Raw genomic sequence first — 21,528 nt, 5'->3', positions numbered from 1 at the left:
TTTTCTCGTACGGTTTTCTCTCTCTCTATTTTCCGAAATTTCGAATAAAATTCAAACGCGGGAATGTTACTCGAAAAAGAGATTCGGTATCTACCTCCGCGCCGCCGACGTCATGCCGGCTTCGTTTCCCGGTCAGGGAATCAACGGAGGCGTCATCCAGGTCGATGTACATCTCCTGATCAGCGCAGTCCTGGTCACTGCCCGATAACCTTTCCAGGCTGCGCATTCTTCGGACAATAGCTACGGCCTAGCTACCCTGAAACAAGGGAGACAGAAATACAAATAAATAAACAAATAGATACGTAGATACACAGATAAGTAAATATTACAGACTAGAATAATTACGGCCAAAGGTTTATTATAAAAACTATACCTATATTTATTATTTTATACATTATTATACAATTCGGTATTAATTTTTATCACTTTTGTATGATTTTTCACTTATATAAATTTTTTTTTTCACAGACTACATAAATGATAATATCAATTTAAGTTACGAAGAAGACCGACACGTGTAATATCAAGTCTTCAGTTGTTGTTTGACAAGTGTTTCTGACAACTTTTTGCATTATTAATTAAATCTCGTGAGATCGTTATAATTGAATATAAACTTTTCATTTAGAAAAATAAGATTCCCGGTTGATATATCGTTGTGTTATAAATCGTGATATTTGGATTGAACGTGAATGTCAGGAAAGAAATAATAATTAAAGTGCTACGACGACGTGTTTCTTCAAATTCAAAAAAAAAAAAAAAAAAAAAATATGGAAAAAAGTGAAAAATCTAATGATCTTCCACACAACGTAGAACGCTCATCTTTTCATAGAGTCTTTCTTTTGACTTAAAACAAGCTATTCAGCTTTTAAAACACCTCGGTATATATGCAGCTTTCACACACATGCGACTGATACGTGTAACTGTGTACAAATAAATTTCGTGGGTGGTGATATTAAACTTTCCGCTCACGTCAACGGCCGACCATTTTATTTACATTTTAATTGACACATTTGAAACGCGATTCCGATCGGTTAAAGACGGTGCGATTATTTATTTTCAGTTGACTAGGGTCGGGAGGCGAGGTATTTATACGTATATATTATATGATGCTTATATGTATACCTATACGGTTACTGAAATTCAAGTACATCGTAGCACATAATAAAATGAAAAAAAAAAAAAACAAACAAATCTACTGCTGAATTATTCTGATCAGTTCCAAGGTTGCAAATGTCCTCAGATGTATAATCTTAAAAAATTTGTACTAATTTCGCATGTAACCGAGATTTTGAGACTGCAAAAGCTTCGTTTCAAAAATAGATAAATAATCAAGGTGCGTATAAAGAAATTTGATTCGTCGTTTCAGTTTCAATAGATTTGAAAATTGATTGCACTATCGTTTAAATTTTTTTGCCTCTTATATTCGACTGCGATGCGAATAAATTTTATCACAAATAGTTTCTCGATTGCTTTTGTACTGGTTCTGCAAATTTGAGCAACGTAAAGAGAGAGAGAGAGAGAGAGAGAGAGAGAAAACAAATAGTAATTATTTCAACATCGCTTCTGTCAGCGAGATTATCTCGGGGATGTTTTTCATCGCTGGGAATTCATCAGTTTCATGTAAGAGTATCGTTATCTGTATTTGGATTATCCTACGAAAATTTTCATGCCAATGAAATAACGTTCGATCTCACATGTCGGACCTTTGACCGTACTAATTGTAAGAGAATAAATATCATGCGACTACATAGTATAAATTCCATTTCATTCCTGAATTGAGACGATTATAAAAAAAACGAAAAAACAAAAAACAATTGACGCTTATCGTGATGGATCCGGAAAAAAATTGTGTAAGGTCATTTCGTAATCTTTCAATAATTTTTGTTTCTCACAATGCAAACACCTTTGCTGAAATAAGAAATCCTCCCGAAGTAAGAATTGAAGTTTCTTAGAAAAAATTCATTCAATTAAGCCATTTCGTAACATTTGTCGCTATGAAACTTAGAATATAAGTGAATTATATAATTCAAGAACGCATTTTTCTCCGAGCACTGAATTCCAGGTACAGAAAAAAAAAAAAAAAATGAACTCGAGATTTTGATAATTATTTGTAAAAAGATACGCTGAATTATCGTTGATGATCACCAAAGACGTAGACAAAAGAAAATAAATATTGTATGAACGCGGTAATTTTATCGATCGATATATTTATACGTATATCCACCGGTTTACAAGACGACTGCAAAGTTGATAAATAAAATGCTTATCGTGGTACATATCATGGATGATTTTTGTACACAAAACTACAGAGGAGAAATTTGATGAAAAATAAAAATCACGTCTTATCTCTCGTTGAACATTGCTCACGTTTATGTACGCCTATTACGTATATAGACACATTATATACTCGCGAGTTATCAATCGTTGATAAAACATGTCAAGTATATATCGTAGAATTTGAGAGAGCGTTTATATTATTTCTCGTAACATATATATATATATCATCAACAAGCGATCACTGTATACTGATTTTAATTAACAATTAGGTGCGAATACGAGCCAAGTCCGGCACCTCTCTTTAATTTCCTGGATAACGTCTCGACTTGACCGATAAAACCGTAACTTGACGGGCTGAAAAATAATTCTCAGCGCGATATCAATGCGAGAATCAAAACACCGATATAATTGAAAACCAATTACATAATCGTCAATATCGTGTACGTTCGAAACAAGCTTTACTTCGAGACTGTTTATAAACTATCGCGTAAGTTGTTGAAATTTTTTGTCAAATTTTACATTGAACTTGGAATTGAAAATTGTTCGTCAACCGAAGTTTTACCTCATTGATTGTAATTACAGTCGAAGATGGAATTTGCGAATAACTATAACGACTTGTCGAAAAATCGAAGAAAACTGTCAACGATTTCGACAACTTTTCGATAAATTTCAAGTTGCCAAGTGTTTTGAAATACGAGATACGCGTTGTTCCTACAAAGTAGCGAAAAAGAGGATTTTTCTTTTAAAGAAAAGTCCAGCCGCGTATAATTGCGCTAACTTTTAATTCTGCATTACGATAATTCTGACCGACAGATAGAGCGACGTATTGGAGAAGGACTTGGCTGCGATGACCTTGACGGATTTAAAATCGCGGCTAATTATACTTGTCACCAAATCAGATTACCCACCCAGCGTACGGAGTAAATCAAAATCAGACGTCAATTCGCGGGGCGATTAGATAGGTGCTATAATCCGGCTTCTCTTTTTCTCTCTCACACTTCAAAATATCGGCATAGCAGTTGTTCAACCGTAACGTGTACGTAGACAATTAATTCAGGTTGGATAATTTTCTGCGACTCTCATCGCGAGATGATCGAGGAATGAAGAAAATACGAAAAAAAAAGTTTAATATTATTGTATAACAATATCGGAGGCGATAATCGAGGAGGTTGGCCAGCTGCAGGTATCGAAACGCTAATCAACGGAATTTGTTTATCAATTTCTCCCAATTTGGTCGAATATCCTATTTTAAATTCACCTCCTATTTCACGCATCGCACACAAATGTTTAAAAAAACTTAAAATCATAAAAATAATTACGAACAAGTCGCATTGACTGGAGTCGCAGGGGAAAATTTTTTCGTTTCAGAATTGACGCGGAAAAAATGACGATCGATTGATGTTGAGAATTAAAACAAAATATGCAATTTTCTCTGCCGTTGTTTTCTTTTGTTTCCGAAAACAAGGGTAAAAAAAATTTCACTTCAGAAAAGAACATCCTTCGTGGGGTAAATTTCGTTTTTTCTTTTGAAAACAAACCAAACAAATCACAGCCTGTTTTAATTCTCATCATTAATTATAAGCTTAAGCCGCTTTTTGATTCATCGCGAATTACGATATCCGGATTTGGTCTTCCGTCTAACGGTGCGTCTTCTGGGTATGTATTAACTATGTATGTGCTGCGGGTTCATGGGAGCGTGAAATCAAGTTTGTTTCGGCGCTCGGATCAGGGTCTTGAAATATTCAGCACCCAGTAACTTCGCGTGGTTCGTGCATGGACGTTTTTTGTTTTTTTTTTTTTATTTCTTGGTGAAGACGAGGGAATTGGAGAAATTAGATACAACGAGTAAGGAGATTCTGTAGTCTGCAAGCTCTGATTTTGTGTCGGTAAACTTGACAAGTCGAAGGTCGGAACGAAGAGCAAAAATTGGCAACGTTACAAATTAAAATTTAGACTCTGATAATAATTCTGTAGTCAATCAGTTGTACTCATCGGTTTTTAATTATTGCGTATTTGACCAAAGTTGCAATGCCCACGTCGATTTTTTTCTTTTTTTTGTGACATTTCACATTGACAGGTGGGTCCGATTTCAATCAATCAAACTCTACTTAACTTTTCTGAAATCGAAACGTTACACAGATATGGCGGAAATCTTGATGAAACTTCACACTGCAAGGGGATACTTTAAATAATGTCGAAGTTACAAGGTTTTTTTTTCTGAATTTTGATATCAAGATGATTCGCTATCAACGATTCTATTTCGAATCTAGTCGATGATCTCGGTACTTGACGTGAAACTAACTCATCGATTTTGAAACCAGACAAGGTAAGTGTGCCAGTTATTGATACGATTAGACATAATTATTGACCCTTTTCATTTCCAAAATTATAAATTAACGGCACAAATTGTCAATTTATCGATGACTGAAACCATTTGCCAGCGGCTTAGATACTACAAATTCATTTTTTGGTAATTTTAAAAGTAAGGATCAAACAGATACAATCAGAAAAGGTCAATATTTGGAACAGGGTCAATAACCGTTACATTTACCTTCAAAGACAAAAAAGAATCATTTGACTACAAATGGCGATTTCTTTATAATTTCCGTACAACAGTCGCTAGTAGCTAATAATCAATAAACAAGCGTCAGTGACATTTTCGCCAAAAGTGTAGTGACAGGATCCATTTTACAAATCAAATTTCGCCGATTAGTAAAAATGGGCTAGTATTTTCATATAATATATGATTTTTTAGACGTCTCAACAACGTCGATTAAAATATGACAAAAATTATGCCGTCGATCAAGAAGAAAGCTCGATAAATTGCGGTGGTGAAAAACAATGGGTGTAAAAAAGATTAAACGATGCGTGACCAGGTACGTAAATATAATATCAGGTGCTAAGAGGCTGGAGTTCTCAATAGAATCGCACAGCGTCACAATAAATTGTAATGCAGCAAATTGCAGTTCGGTATATGTAATTTCTAAGTACACGTTTGCGGTGTCTGTACATACGGCAAGTGTTTTATACCTACATATGAGTACGTACAAGTCAGTAATAAACATGTTTATTGTACCTACTCCTCATCCCACAAGCGATGCGGGTTATTATTTCCGAGGAATACGTCGAGGTACCCCGAAGTGCAGCCTGAAGGCGGCGGCGGCAGTGGTGGTGGTACTCTTAAGATGATCAATTAATTACTCCGCACATGCAACACATCCTCAACTAATCCCCGTCCGCAACGAACACAAATTCACCGTCGCACAGATGAGGCGTTAGACTAGAATTTTACTGCGATTTGAGTTGAAGAAAAAAAAAAAAAAAAAAGGAAAGGAATAAAAAAAAAAAAAGTTTAACGATTAGAAACCGCACTGAAACGGAGTAAAAACCACTTGCGCACCAAGCGTATATAAAAGTTGAGCGAAATAACGTTATTCCAGTAACGATAATTATCACCGATATAAAGGCGATTCACTCAAGACACAATTTTGATTTAAAGCAATCATATTCCGCCCTGTGTCGTATGATCGAAGAGGTTTAAAACCGCTCCAATCTCACTGACTACCGTATATTTTATACGCGAAAGAATCTCGTCGTTGTAACATTTCGCCACCGTTTTTTAATTCCTTTTTTTTCCCCCCGTTCTGTGTACACCACTGGCTGTATTACACGGAAGATTACAGACTGCGATTATGCGCGAGGATTAACGCGCAAGACCTACAGAGGAGTAGGTCTTAGCTGGCCAGACGCCCGATCCGGACTGACTATAACTGTACACTACTACTCGTCGCGGGGAATCCCCCACTTTCGAACGGCAACCAGGGCTGCGTGATTCCAAGTGCTCGATTTCCTGGCCCCCGCCTTCGCCTCGCCGGTTGTCCCCACCTCTCTCCGCGCCACGTTACATCGCATCGGCGTGTTTGCCGTGAACCCGCACACATGCTACCGTCTGTCTCCAGGAAACAACGACGACGAATACTTTGAGACGATTAGGTACACAGGAACGATTCCTCGCTTTGTTTTCATTCGGTTGTCCACAGTTCTCGCTCTTTGGAGGTTAGGAACCGCCGGTAAATACTGATGAGTCGAAAAATCTTTACACGTAACTAGATTGTGATACTGCATCCATCGGCGTGTGTGTTGCGTGAAACCGAATCCGAGGTACAAATTTAAAGCCGTTTCAAGCGATACTTAGCCAGATACGACACGAAATGCTTCTAAATATGGGAAATTGTTTAATAATTCATTGTCGACATGGGCGGTGATCGTTTTATCGACCGCGACGATGGCAGGATTATGTCTACACGTAATTAGACGTTTATTCTTCGGAACTCTGTATTGCATGGAATTGGAGACAGAAAAAAAGAAACAACGATTACCAGGCTTTTGATCAGCTTATTCTCTCATGTCTCACTGTACAAGACGTCACAAATATCGTTCTCTGCACTCTGTGGTGTTACACAAGCGGATGAGTGTAACCATACGTCTATTATGCATCGTGCAATTATGCACAGTAAATTACATTCAGTTTTATTACAGAGTACTATAAATTGTACCGTAGATGCATATACCTGTCATCATGTTCAGAGTGTACTAAACAATTTATTATCCTCGATAATAATTTCTTTTTCTGTTTTTTTTTTTTTTTTATTTCTACGCTTCATCTCTTTACTTTCCTCTAGTAAAATATCGTTTGGATCAGGTCAAATACTTCCGTATTCGGTCAACATTATACTTGAAAAAAATACTCACGGCAACAACCTCTGCCATACTATTATTTTGTATTACACGCGCAAACAGACTGACTTTTTTCTCACTCTGACGATGAAAAATCTCGCAATCTTACGACGCGACATTTCTCAACTCTTATCGATGGAGAGACCGCGACTTCCGAATCCTGTACCAGACTCTGGTTGCATTTATTTTCTATTCCTTACTGCTCGCCGTGCAGTTTCTGTAGACCAAATTCCGGATGTCGATTTACGTGTATGGTGTTGTATCGAAATTTTCACGTTTCTCTTCCGTCATGATTACTTGTCTTTTTTGTCATTATCAGGCAGGATCGTGATTTAACAGCGTGACAAAATCCGCTTCATGGAATATAAACAAGCTGGCTTGTTTGACTTCCAAACAGGTCCCTCGTCACTTATCAGGCTCATTTTTCATCACTGTTTTTGTACGTTCGATTTATACAGACACGAAAAACATTTTGCGCTCGTTGAAATCTAAGAAATCGGACTCTGACCATGTTTATGAGGATAAATTAATTTGGCTGAAAATTTAAGCATCATCCTACGACGTGTAACCTCCAATTCTGAAGTTTTATCACAAAAGCTACTATCAACAGAATTCGGCACCCCAATTTTCGACGAAAATGAATCTGTGAAATTAATCAGCTTTTAGTATATTCAACCGCACAGATTTTCCAAGTATAGATTAATTTCCCAACAAAACAGATGCGATAATACGAACATGACGTTAAACAGCGAAAGAAAGACACTGTGTGTACTGACGTGATTGAAACCGGACAGATGAGCCGTCTAAATCTTGTCTCGACTCGATGATGTGGAGAAAGCTCTTTGCATCCTGATTGGCGATGATTTTATAGTCGGTCGTTTTAGGTACGCTAGGTGTAAACGTCTCTCACAATCAGCGTTGATATATAGCTGAGATTCGAGTGATCTAAGTGCCTGCGTTACAGGACTTTCGGCTTTTGACGGGTGTCAAAAGCGTTTGGAAGTTATTACGTATTGCTCACATTATGGGCTCGAGTGAATCGAGCAACGCGTTGTACGTTTTTTTTTTTTCCAAGCGAACATCCACGGCAAGGAGCGTCGAAAGTGTTTTAACGCCAAGCCGTGATGTTACCTGCATTGGCGAACGAAATTGTCCAGTGTAGAAACTTGCAACGCGTTGCAGTTACGCTCCACGTTTCGAGCTATAACTGCAATTACCGATTCTAAGTGTATTTATAGCTTCCAAGTACCAACAGCGTTTTACCTCGGCGAGTTAATTGTTGCCGAGAAATAATCCTCTGGGATACAGGTCACAATGTACTCTGTAATTAGGAAAATTTTTCTGTATTTTAAACGGATACACTTTGAAGCGCCTCTAGGCGAAGTTTGAAACTAGATACTGTATTTCTTGAAACCTATAATTTTTTTTCTTCTTTCTCTTTACCGGCAGCTTTCTTCGCGTAATTGCAAAATCGACCGGACAGTTAAGTCGAATGAAATGGAAGTGGGGAAAAATTGGCGTACCTGTGAAAAAGGAAAATTCAAAATGTATGTGTAAGAGAGACGTTTAAAACCCAGGGGAAGGGGTAAAAAACTATAAATGCCGATTGATGGAAGGAACAGAATATCAAACTTTCACAGATGCGAAAAGCTGATTCATAAAATTTTTAAACGTCAAGAGTTCAGGTACAGAAAATTGTAAATATAGAAAGTCCAAATACAGAATGGCGAAATACAGAAAGATCGAAACATAGAACGGAAGAATCGAGAATCTGTATACGATTCTATATTATCGAGAGAAATTCTAACGATTCTACAGTTTGGGATTTTTCGTTCTGACCTATCTATTCTTTTACATCTCGATAGTTCGACTTTCAAAATTTTTGAGTTGTGTAATAGTACATTATATAACAAGGGAATAGATCTCATATTTCCCGCAAATGTGTTCTAGGGAAAAATATTCAACTTTCGTCCCGCTTTTGAGGTAAAAAAAGTGAACTTTATGGTTGAGTCGGGAATAAGGTAAGTTTGCGTTTCTTTAAAAATTTGATATTCTATCCCTTCAAATTTTTTTTTCAATCTTTCTACATTTTTACTCCCACCCAAGCTGACAATGAGTGTAAATCAGACTTTCGAAATTCATCTTTATCATTTGGAGGATGCAGCGTGTCTAACAGTAAATCGGGCCGAGGCAGCGCGTACCTAACAGTTCTAAGCGAGGTGGATACATAAGGGCGAGTATATAGGTATAAACGAAGAGTTTCGTTTGCGGTAACGACGTTTGTCTGCAAAGTGATTCTTATACTTTTCACTCTCGCAAATTATAATCGTCTAACGTATAGACGAATAGGCGTATTAGAGGAGGTTAAAATGGAATGAAATCTCTCTCCGGAGAAGAAATTGTATGTAACTTTAATGATAAACCGTACGAATGAAGACATGTGTGTTGCATGCGTATATAATATACCTAGACATATCACAACCACATGGCAAATATTGACGACGTCCTAATTTGACCGTGGAAAATTATACACGCAGTGTTCGTAATTAAGTTTAGCTTGCCCTGAGAAGAATCATCATCCTAGGGTATATATATATATATATATATATATATATATATATATATATATATATATATATATATATATATATATATATATATATATATATATGTATATGTAAATTGTTCCTATATAATTTACTCCAATAATTGTTGCGATGTCGGTTTACGTTTTAATTGCTTTCCAACCTCTCCGCATGCGTTGTTATATCTTGTAACCTATAACGATCTTTTTTACCTAAACTCGTAACGTGTACGTATAAGGAGAAACGAAAGAATCAATACAATTATAACCGCATATGCAGAGTAAAATAATGTTCGTAAATGTAAAAAGTGCATTTTATTAAATGAATTTATTCACATTAAGCCTCTGTTCTTTGCCTCTGTTTTTCAGGCCTGGTTAGTTTTTAAATTTACTGTCCGAAACTCCCGAGAAGAAACAGAGCCGAAGAAATGCTGTTGATATCGTAACTCTGATAAAAGACTTTGAGAGTGACAAGCATAGAGAAGAAGCCTGGAATATTTTTATTTTAGAAAAAATCATAGGAAATCTTTTCGCGTCTTCGCCCAAACGTATGTCAGAATCGAAGCAAATTGCGTAACACGTTGAAACAAGAAAAACTGGTCGAATCTAACGGGTCTGTTCGTTGCAATTTTAACTTTAAACTTTACGAAAGTTCATTATCTGCATATCGTAAACGTGATTTAAAGGCGTGCCATCGATTCAAGGCAATCAACAATTAAGCTTAACGTTTATATACTCTCCGTATACCGTATATATACGTGACAGGAGTTTGGTTTGAAAAGTGAAAAGGATATAACTGTGAATTTAAACCTGTATTTTATATCAGCAACGGGCGGGTAATTTACATTTGAACTTTTCTCACTCCCTCTTTCTCTTTTCTTCTCACCAACGAATGGGTATCCATGTATAAATAATAATATGCCACGAGGGACACGAGTAGAGATTTTTATAATTTCTTTTATGTTTCTATTTTTTTAATCCTTTATTTAAATGTTTTTTATTTTTCATCATTCCTTTATTTTTATAACACGTTTGCGATTCGAAAGTAAACCGTTTGTCTGTGGTTGTTACACGCATGCGAAGCGTATTTATTCTAATACCTAATTGGGCTGTAAACCAGCGGATGGATATTATCTTCGGCTGTTCTTTATTATCGAAGGTATACCGTGTGTAATAATGCTGTGAGCGTAAATTAAAGTCGGTAACTCTTACCGGCCCGCCTTGATGATAGCTCAAACTAGCTTGTATTAAACGTACGTAACGTGTATTTTTATTTTCACCGTTTAACGAGTAAAAACGCCTTCTTCGTCATTTTCTCTGACGATTGAAATTCGGTATCTTCTTTAGCCAAGTGTCCGGCGCTGAGAGAAATTTTTAGTTCCGGTTACCGCTCAGTCCTTAACTAGTTTCATTTTTTACCACAGTGCGAAAAATATACTTCCAGGTGCAAAATGAAAATTAGTTTTATAGCTGTTACCGGAAAGTCTGGTATCCGTTAAACATCACGATAACCGTTACTAGATTTTCTTTCAACTGTTTCGAAAATTTAATGCTCGTGCAACGATAAATTGAAGTTGAAGCCTTGTTTAACTAAAAAAGTAGAGTAAACCTTACAAACTGATTTTGCGTTGCAATTACCAAGAAAGGATCGACGATAGCGCAAAATGGTTAAGCGTACCTCGTTTTTCGTAAATCTAACAATATTCAAACAGTTTTTTTTTAACGATACCTGTTTTACTCAATTTTTCTAGTCACTGTAACGAATGGAATTTTTCTCAGTGTCCTATTTTTCTCAGGATACAAAAGATTATTATTTTGTTCGGCTGTAAAAAGGGATCGGTACTCCGTCTATTTGCGAATTTACTTTCAGTCGAAGATTAAGAAGAGAGATTGCGCGGGTGGATTTTTTTCGCATTTTTCCCACCAACGCGAGTTTCGCTTACAACTTTCGCTGACAATAATACTCGAGGCGAATTCAATTTCCGGACAATTTCTACAGCTTAAAATGTAAAATACCTAAAACTGTCCGACACTTGTGACGTATATTTATAATTCGAATTACCGTCCGACACACGGACAACCTTTCTAAATAGAAATTTCTTACCGCTTAAAAAACCAAAAAACTAGAGGGAACGTCATATGAAAGAATCTTTAGATAAAACTGGAGAAGAATTTAAAGACGGGGATACGCGGTCATGTTAATTTGGAAAGTCAGGCAGGGATAATATCCTCTGTTTTTACACGTGCACTTCGCGTACGTTATATATCAAGATAAGGTAAAAGTCGAGGCTGTGTAGTATCAAGAGTGCAATTAGTCGAGTGACCCGGACCTTTTCGCCTGCATTCTTAATGTTTATAATCTCAAAGCTACAGGCTTGAATAAAATTAAAACTACACATTGAATAAGGTTTCGGCCACGTGGGAACTGTGTCAAAGGAAAAAAAATTTCACTGGACACCGTACGCCGATCATTTAGGCCTCTGCAGAATATCGACACAATGTGTTTCAGCAAAAAATAATTTACGATTTTCCACCATGGCACTCTGTGAAAAGTTTCTTTGGATTGAAAGAAAAATTCACTGGAAGCATGAGCTTTCTACTTTATGTGAAAGATCGCGCTCACTTGATTTTTCACATTTTTTTGAACTTGTGAAAAACACGTTGCAGCACTTCAATTATCATCTTTTTCCTGAAGTTTGAATTCAACCCAAAGATCACGATTCGTAACACGACGATATGTGAACCGGTAATCTTATTCTCCTTAATTAAATGTTCGTATTAAATTATAACGATTTTATGAGATTGAATTAATAATGAAAAAGTCGTCAGATACACTTCTCAAACATCAGATGGAGATTCGATATTACAAATTTGGGTCTTCTTTGTGACTTAAATTGATATTGTAATTAATGTAGGCAATAAAAAAAAAAAAAAAAATGTTACACACGATTCTTTATAAATTGTAAAAAGTGTAAAAAAGTGAAAAATCAACTGAGCGCGAAACTAAAAAAAGTGGAGTAAATCATACGAACTGATTTTCCGTTGCAATTAGCAAAAGAGGACCGACAATAGCGCAAAATGGTTAGGCGTGCCTCGTTTTTCGTAATTCTAATAATATTCAAACAGTTTTTTTTAGCCATACCTGTTTTACTCAATCTTTCTAGTTACTGTAACGAATGAAATTTTTCTCAGTGCATAACTCAGAACGCTCACCTTTTGACAGAAACTTTCTTTTACAAATCTAAACAAACTTTTTACTGGGTTGCCATGGTAAAAAATAGGTAAATTATTGTTTTCTGAAACACCCTAATGCAGGTAGCTTATACAGTGTACATTATGCGAAGGCGAATTGGTTTCAGCCGGATTAATTCAGCAGTGTGTAAAATTTGCCACATCAGTACGTGTGTGGAACGAAACCAACACAGAGTAGCGACTTAATCACCAGAGATTTCTCACTCTAATTATATCTCGCTCAAAGTGTCGCGTAAACCTGATGTTATTTATGCGCCATTGCACACTCGGCTGATTACACTTTATAGGTACACATGAGATATTATGCACGTGTCGATACTCGGAGATAGAATCTCACCTTATAGCCGCGCGTTTTCTCCCTTCGCCAGCGTTTAATCTACAATCCAGCATCGTCCGTGCCTGATTCATTCCGATTCGTAACCGGGGGGGATGGGGGGTGAAACGTGAAAGAAAGTGGGTACGGTAAAAAACAAGTGTTTTCAATTCCGTGTGGCTGTGCGTGCAATAATTTCAGTTTGGGAGATTGATATTAATTAACACAACGCTGATCGTCGGTGCATTAATTGATTCTCTTTCTCTTTCCATTGTTCGTCTAACAACATTGACCAATATCAAACTCCTCATCTCTAATGTTTATATGGATCAAGAGATAAGAGATGAGCAGCGATACAGCAAAATTATTATTTTCATTCCAACGGTCGACGAGAGAATAACAATTCCATTATTAACTAGTGTTATCAATACAAATACTGTTAACGACTTTTAATATTCTGTAAAATTTTTCTAAAACAGAATATACACGGACGACAAATTACATCCAATCTAATCTAATCTCTCTTTCTCCGTTAGTCTTTCTCTGCGTAGGCACTCACGGTTTCGCTGTTTTCGTTTCGCCGGTTTCCTCTACCTAATGCCTACACCGTCCTACACACAGCCGCTTATCCAGCAAGGATATCTCCGGCTTTTTATCGAAGATAATTAGTGCGTGAACCGCGTGTTGCTCTGACGCTGCTGCATTCCCAAACGGCAGGACCGTAATACGCTGTAAGAAAGTTGGGAAAGCCTAGTTGCTCAGGGTGGGAAGTTTTCGTCAAACTCGAACAACCGTTAGGTAAAATTTTTCTCAATTTCATCAATACAAACGACACCGAAGGATTCAAGTTTCCGGTGAAGCTTGGAAGATTTTCGCTCTACGAACCTTTTCGTATATTATATATTCTTGGTCCACGATGCCGGAGAAGTCCGAGCCTGATATTCCATGGATATAAATTTGAGCAGAAACAGGTTTCTCAGGTGTGTATGCGCGCGCGTGTGTGTGTGTGTGTGTGTGTGAGGGAGAGAGAGAGAGGGAGAGAGAGAGACATGTTGTACAAGTTTGTGAAAACACGACAACATTACGATAGAAGTATGGTTTTAACATGTGTGGGTGCGATATGTTAGGTAAAATACCGCACGGGAGTCGAGAGAGACTTCGTTGAAAAATAACAATACACATAATGTTTCAATAAACAGAACCGCCCCGCTTAGACACATAACGCATATATTTGTATATGATAACGATGATGAGGATAAATGCGGTCGACTGTTTATGTTCGTACTTCTCGCTGCCTACCGTCTAGGCGTCTATGCAATATCAAACACGCACTTATACTAGCTAACGATAAAGTCAGACGTATTCCGTAGCTGTTTAGGGTGCGGAAACTAATCGTGCACTGTGTATGCTTCTGTACAAATAAACAATAAGCCACTTATCGACAGATCGAACCGACCGTTAACGGTCATAATTCATTGTCGAGTTATTTGTATACAGCCGTATTCACACCGCTTAACTATCTCCATGTCGCACGATTCGAGTTAGTCGTCGTGACTAATCGATCGGCTTATCAATGTTCATTGTGTATAATAGGTTGGCACGGACGATGCGCAAGCCTGCTTTTCCGTGTTGATATTTTCCGAACAGTGTCAAGTATTTCGAAAATTTACGACGACAAATTGGAAAGACGTTACGAGTTTTGACGTACCGGTGAACAGTTGAGAAAAATGAACCGTTTTCTTCTTAAAAGATCCGAGCAATTTCATAAAAACTAATTGCAGGTGCAGACGAGCACGTATTAAACCCGAGAGCGGTTAAAGATCGTTCTTTTTCTACGTACACAGGCCGCGGTCCGATCATTTTATACACACAGCCTGGACCCGTCCTAACAGTAAAGCTTTTTTCGATCGAGTAATTCGAAAGACGGGATAAATTTTCTTGCCCGAAATATCGTCCCCAGAGGCAATGATAACAAGAAAGATATTATAAAAGAGAGAAAAATAAAAGCGAATAATCGAGCTGTCTGTGTACTCAAGCGACGGGAAATATCAGCGAATTGTTCAGGCGTGACGTCGTTGGGGGAGGTGGTAGGGAACGCTCGATTTGTGCGTGGCAAATGCACGTCCGTATACGCAAAGCGGCGGAATATGTATGCGGGTACGCGTTAAAACGAATTTAACGGTGTAGAAAACAAGTCGAGGCATGACCAATTGATTTCCAACGATTTGTAAGCCCCTGGCTACAACTCGCCTACCTCCTCCACTCGTCGTTCCTGCGTTGCGGAAGATGTTGGTAGCTCGGTTAAACTTGCCCCGAGCTTTTTCACCGTCTCGCCTCTCTCTCTCCTCGACTCTCCGGCTCTCTCGATCATCGCCTGTAGGTACGACACAGTTACGTCGGGACATATCGACGGGGAACCGTTCCATCGAGCTAAATTTTAATTGCTTATCTCTGTTCCAGCCGCGGTGCGAGGACGGAAATATTTGTCAACGAACGGGAAAGAAGCCGCCTCGATTTACGAGGATCTGCGCAAATATTCATCCCAAGAAATCATCGCTTTGAGGACTGGCGTTTCTTAACCCCTTCTCGGAGGCGTGAGATCCTGTTCCTCTGCCGGTCCGCGGCTGACTGACGCTTCAGCTTCCCCCACTCCCGCGTATTTCACCCCCACTTCGCTTCCATCCCAAATCGCGACGCAACGCTGGTTTTTCTGCCGCCTGATTTAATCTTTTAGGAACAGGGATTTGTTTTTAGTGGCAGAATTTACGGGTAATCTTGTTTCATTGATAAATCCAAAACTGGGACAAAATTGTAAAGTTTTTATGTATTTGTTTTCTTAAACTTGTAATAATTATTGATATTCTCTTTTTAGATTGATTTTCTTTTCTTTTTTTTTTTTTGTAGATTTGTCCTGAATTCCGTTTTTCCCGTATGCAGTGAATTTCACATCGCGAGCAAGGCATATTTAATATTGTCATTTCATAAACGAGAGCAGCGTTCCCAGTATTTACAAATTCGGAAATTAAATTATCGAGTTATCTTTTGTCTTGCAATATTTTGTTGGTATTTGTAGACAGCGATTCGATGATCACAAGTGATTTCGCACAATCTCGTTTGCAAATAACGGGGAAATGGATAATAATGCAATTTTTTCGTGCACGTAGGTTGAGGGTTATATTAATCGAGCATAATTATTACGTCAGTTCTGATTACAACGTCGTAGTTGTTCTACGTCATTCCGGCATTTCAAAACAAAGCATAACTCTGATCGAAGGTGAAGTTTGACGTTGGTGGAAATTCCGAAACGATCAACAATAACCATCAAACGCAACGATAAACAAAAGAATGGTAATAAAAAAAAATAAAAATAAAAAAAAAAAAAACAAGACGCAATAATTAATTATTTTTGCAATTGGGAAATAATCCGAGCGTTTAAAATTTTTCCTCCACAACTGGACGGTAACAATGCAAGAATATCGTAAAATAGAAAGATAAAAGTCTTATCGAATTTCGTAATCCGGGAAAGTTCTGTACAACTGAATTTTTAAATTCAGTAAAGTTGAAATACCGATTCGTCATAACGAATAAAAATATATCCTACGGCTGTCAGAGACAACTTACCTTTCGACATTTCAACGATTTACATTTTAAGATCGTACAAACGGAACACTTGTATTTTTTGAAAATTCTATAAAATTTCGATCCTTCTCTATTATTCGATCCTCGCAGACTTATAAATTTTTATCCCCACCACGCGACCTGTAATCTCGCGGTGAATCACCTTCACGTTACGTACACATGTAACGAATAAAATACAGTAAGACCCACACGCGTATCTTCAAACTATAATTGTCACGTGCAATTCTTCCCGGCATTCTTACGCCTTATCGCCCATACGCAATAAGTATTTCCACGCAGAGTTACCGAGCAGCGACCATCGGGCATCACAATACCGGTGACTCGACACACGTGAATGGACACGTGGGAATCGCATCTTCCAGCTCTCGCGATCTCATCGTAACTGTCTCTCTCTCTCTCTCTCTCTCTTTCTAATTTTTTTACGCGTGATAAGATCGGGCCGCAATTACGGCGAGTAAAAATATCGGCACCGCGGGTTTCGGGTTCGTCGGAACGATGCCGCGATCGGAAAAATCGGCGGACTCGGCCGAAAAGTATCGGGTTCCCGGACTTTACGCCGCACGTATTCTCCGGGCCTTAACTACTTTATATGCCCACCGAGCACCGCTTAACCCGAGAGTTAAGTACCGTCTAATGCGATTAACGGTGTGGCGCAGGTGCGTGCGGCGGCTTCGAGGAGAGAATAGAGGAGAGAATAGAGGAGAGGAGAGGAGAGGTGGAGGAGGATCTTCGAGTGTGAGAACGAGGTAGTATTGATCGTTTCGATTCGCCGTGATCTAGCGATCGCGTTGTCTTTACCCGCCCCATTTATGTCCAATTTTTTATCCGGAGTAATAATGCCGATTTCCCGATATGAGAGAGAGAAAGAGAGAGAGAGAGAGGCTTTCTTCGGATCGCGTTGCGCATATCGCAAGACTTACGGTGACGAGGTGAAAGTACACCGTGAAAAGACGATTAGTTTAGAATAAAGTGTGATATGGATTTTAAACCAGGGACTTCTTAAGGAGGTTCAACACAACTTTGACGAAGACGATGCCAAGGTTTTGAAAACGAGAAACATTTCAATAACGACAAGTTGACGAACTTTTGCAGCCAATTCGTTAGCGAATTCGAAAAATTTCCTCCGGCATTATGTAAAAACACAAGCGATATTTTGAATGTTTTACTCCAAGTATTTTGAAAACTTTCGGTGCGACTTTAACGCGATACTCGTTTACAAATGCTACGATTTTCCAAAGTTTTCAATAGCCTCGATTTATCAGTAATTAACTATACTTTTCATCACCGGTCGATTGGATGAATCGCTTTTTTTCTGTAATGTAAAAAAACGTCGACTCCTTGGTTTGAAGACACATCCCTCACGTTATTCCGATATTTAAATTTCATATCAGAGTAAACGTCATTTGCACAAGTAAGATTTAAAACACCATAAACCGTACGCTTACTTGTTAATACTCACGTTAAAAATGTTGTAAATTCCATTATCAATGCCGGGAATTCATCGGCTATCCGATGATAATACACGAACTTCACCGCGATGGGAAAATAAATTTCCCACCGTAAATTGAATACCTGTTAAACGTATCGTGCACTGTTCACTAAAAATAAAATTACAATCACTAAAAAAAAAAAAAAACCGCCTATCGGAAATGTATCCCTGTGGTCACTTTTTATTTTTTCACAGCTCTGAATTTTTCTCATCAACGGGATTACACATCGACTCTCGCAACTATCCGGATCCGTTTAAAACGCGAAGTAACGCCGAGATTCGCGAGAGTCCCGTAAGATCCGACAAGAACGACGACAACGTGCGCGCGCCACAATCCGCCTCAACTTCTGTCAATGGTTTGACATTTCGGAGCGTTCTGGTACCGGCGGGGAGGGTAAAACGGGGAGGGGGAAGGAGGGGGAAGGGGGGGGGGGGGGGGGAAAGACGGGACGCGCATGCGTCGGGACGCCGCAGGTCGTTGCCATTTGGCTTTCCAGGCGAACCGGCCGATCGCCGGCGACGACGCAACGCCGAAATTCGCGGCCTCGGCTGTCCCGAAATCGACGTGCCAAGGTGGGACCTACGCCCCGATGCGGCCCAAAGAGAGGCCCAAAACTTCCCCTTTTCAACCGCCGAGGGGGAGGAACGCAGATTCGGTAGACGACGTTGAGAATCGCTGGTTGCGTTCTTTGATCGATTGTGATTGAAACGTTTTTTTTTTTTATCGTACTCATCAATTATCCTCAAAGGCGTTCGATTTCGGACTTTTCAGGATTGAGAAAACCGCTCGATATGCTTTAGCGACAATCCTGTTTTTTTTTTTTTTTGTAATTTTATTACCCATGATGTCGTTACGCGTTGGGTAGTTTTGCATATTTATGCGTTTTTTGAATTGGTGTAACGCTGATTTTTCTGATAATCCAAGTCGAGAAATAGATGCTAATGATACGATAAACGGCAGATTTATGGTTAATGGTTTTTGAAAAACATTTATCGTAGATTCGATTTCACTGTGCGATGATTCATTTTATTCAAACGACTAGACTGTAATTTAGTCTTTTACGATTAGACTACTGATGTAAGTTATGATCAAGTAACAGCAACACTGAATTTGATGTGTTTAAAAAATATCTGTTTGAGGAAATTGATTGAAATGATTTTCTTCCGACAAAATATGCCGTCAAGAAATCTAATCTCTTCGTCGTTTGAAAATTATTTGAAATAAAAAATCGATATGCAAGCAGTTGTTCGTACGATGAAAGAAACTCTGTTTGAATTAGCATTTTGAAGAAAATTTTCATACATTAACTCGATGCGTACTGAAAATTCGACTGACTTAAAAATTATCCTCTTCTGGACGATTTTAAAATTGTAAAATTAGCTGTAGAAAATGATCAATGTTTGTCAGACATTCCTATACGACTACTTATAAACGGTGTAATTTTCAACCACCTATTTGAATACGGATGTACAACCCTTTTTTTTTCGCTTTATACTATACATTATACCGAGTGCAGCGGATGAGTTCACGAAGTGGCAGCTTACGATTAGAAATCCGAGCAGTTTGATGGAATTCAGTAACCAGTTTGAATTTAAGAACAGCTTAAAAACAAGGAAAAAACAAGAAAACAAAAAAACCTCTGAAAGTCAACAAATGTGTGAAACAAACTTGCGACGCATCCGCGATCGTGATCACGAATCGATCGCGATCCAGAGATCCTCCAACGATTGAATCGTAATCCAAGGTGATCGACAGACGAGCATTTAAAGGCTTCATTGTCGCAACACTTTTTCGCTTACAACATTATTATGTACCGGGACGAAAGATTATTTGGCGTAGATTTGATTGACGTAAAGTTGTGTGATTTCCCAATGCGTAGGCAGGTAGGTAGGTACGTAGAGAAAGACGATTCGAATCTTTCACGTTTATTAGCTAACGTCGCCGTCGGCCAGCTTTGCATGTCACATTATGCGGGAGTGCGTGTGTGTGACGCGTGGTGTTTAGCGTTTGGCGTAAATCCCCGGAACCATTATTAATATATTGCAAGCATTAATATATTGTGTACGCTCGTAACATCGAGGATCCTCGACGAGAACGGAGAAATCATGCGACGCCGAAGGGGCCGGATATAATACAAGGGCAATCGTCTTTTCTCGCCTCACTATTACACTTGTTATAGTTTATTACAATGTCGCGGGTGAACGCAGCTTTCGAAGAGACTTTTTAACGCCGGTTTTTTTTTTATTTCACATCAGCGATTACACGCGAATGTCCCAATTAATTTGCGATTCAACTCTTTTCTAGGTGCGTTAGGATTTGGAAAAAGAAATTGCGTAGCTTTTAGATTCGTATGCATACGTATATATATATGTATATATATAAGTACGTATAGAGCGGTTAGGTAACGATCGAATGTTATAACGCGCAGCGTTAAAAATCTAAAGCGAAAGCAGTTGTTTTGTAAGGTCTACCAACTGTTTTTAAGGTAACATACATCGCGGTGACCTATCATCTGTACTTACGACGGTTGGTAGACCTGAAATTTAACGCATGCGCGTTAGAATGTTCGATCGTTAGCTAATCGCTCTGTACGTATGCTTTACTCATTTTTTAATTAATCGAAACGCAGTCTACCTTACAACAATCGTTATTGCACATAAGTGTTAAAAGGGTAGCTACCACGGAGGGAAAGAAATCTCTTAAACCAAGAAAATAGATTTCGTTGGAGCATATTCACTTCAATCTAGTATCTCTTATTTCTTCCAAATACGATGACTTCGATTCAACAATTTCGATTTAGTTTGTCAGAATGATTCGGTCAATCAAATTCTTCGATTCGTCAAGAATTGCTTCGAGTGAACTTTTCGATGCGTTTCCGATATTGAGACAACTAAGTGTCATTTCATTCGAAGTCTATGCGCTGTTCCTCCAAGTCGCATGTTCGTTGACAGGAACGATTAGGTGCTTCAAATAAGATAAGTACGCGAATCTGGCCATCAAAAAATTTACATCGATCGAATGCCGTACTTTGTTGATCTAACCGGAAGTTGTGTTGGCGTAACTGGTTGAATCAATTGCTCTAATTTGTTTACGAGGTGAAAGAAACGCCACATGCTTTGAAACAAGTAGAGAATATATTCATAGCGAATTCACTAGGCGGTCGAGTCTCTCGCTACGGAAGTAGCTTCAGAGATAGTTATAAAACCGGGTAGTCGACTAGGAAGTCAGATACGGAT

The 21,528-nt window shown here is 38.4% G+C and overlaps 1 protein-coding gene across 3 annotated transcripts in view; it reads right to left on the bottom strand.

Moving 5' to 3' along the window:
• The window catches only part of LOC107227444 (protein dimmed), a 34,216-nt gene extending 15,593 nt beyond the window's left edge, over positions 1 to 18,623 (bottom strand). Inside the window, exons 1-2 of one of the 3 annotated variants that reach the window (XM_046741173.1) lie at positions 18,262 to 18,623; positions 95 to 256 (exon numbers count right to left, since the gene is read on the bottom strand). In XM_046741173.1, the coding sequence (XP_046597129.1) occupies positions 95 to 226 (132 nt within the window). In that variant the 5' untranslated portion in view covers positions 227 to 256; positions 18,262 to 18,623. Of the gene's footprint in view, positions 1 to 94; positions 257 to 5,353; positions 6,054 to 18,261 lie in introns of those variants that run through there. The other 2 variants (XM_046741175.1, XM_015668588.2) reach the window with 2 other exon arrangements.
• Between the last annotated feature and the right edge of the window lie 2,905 nt (positions 18,624 to 21,528).

Source organism: Neodiprion lecontei, chromosome 5 (genome assembly GCF_021901455.1).
Source record: "Neodiprion lecontei isolate iyNeoLeco1 chromosome 5, iyNeoLeco1.1, whole genome shotgun sequence".
Lineage (NCBI taxonomy): Eukaryota > Metazoa > Arthropoda > Insecta > Hymenoptera > Diprionidae > Neodiprion > Neodiprion lecontei.
The sequence above is the reverse complement of the archived record's forward strand: the minus strand, read 5'-3'. Positions and strand labels throughout refer to the sequence as shown.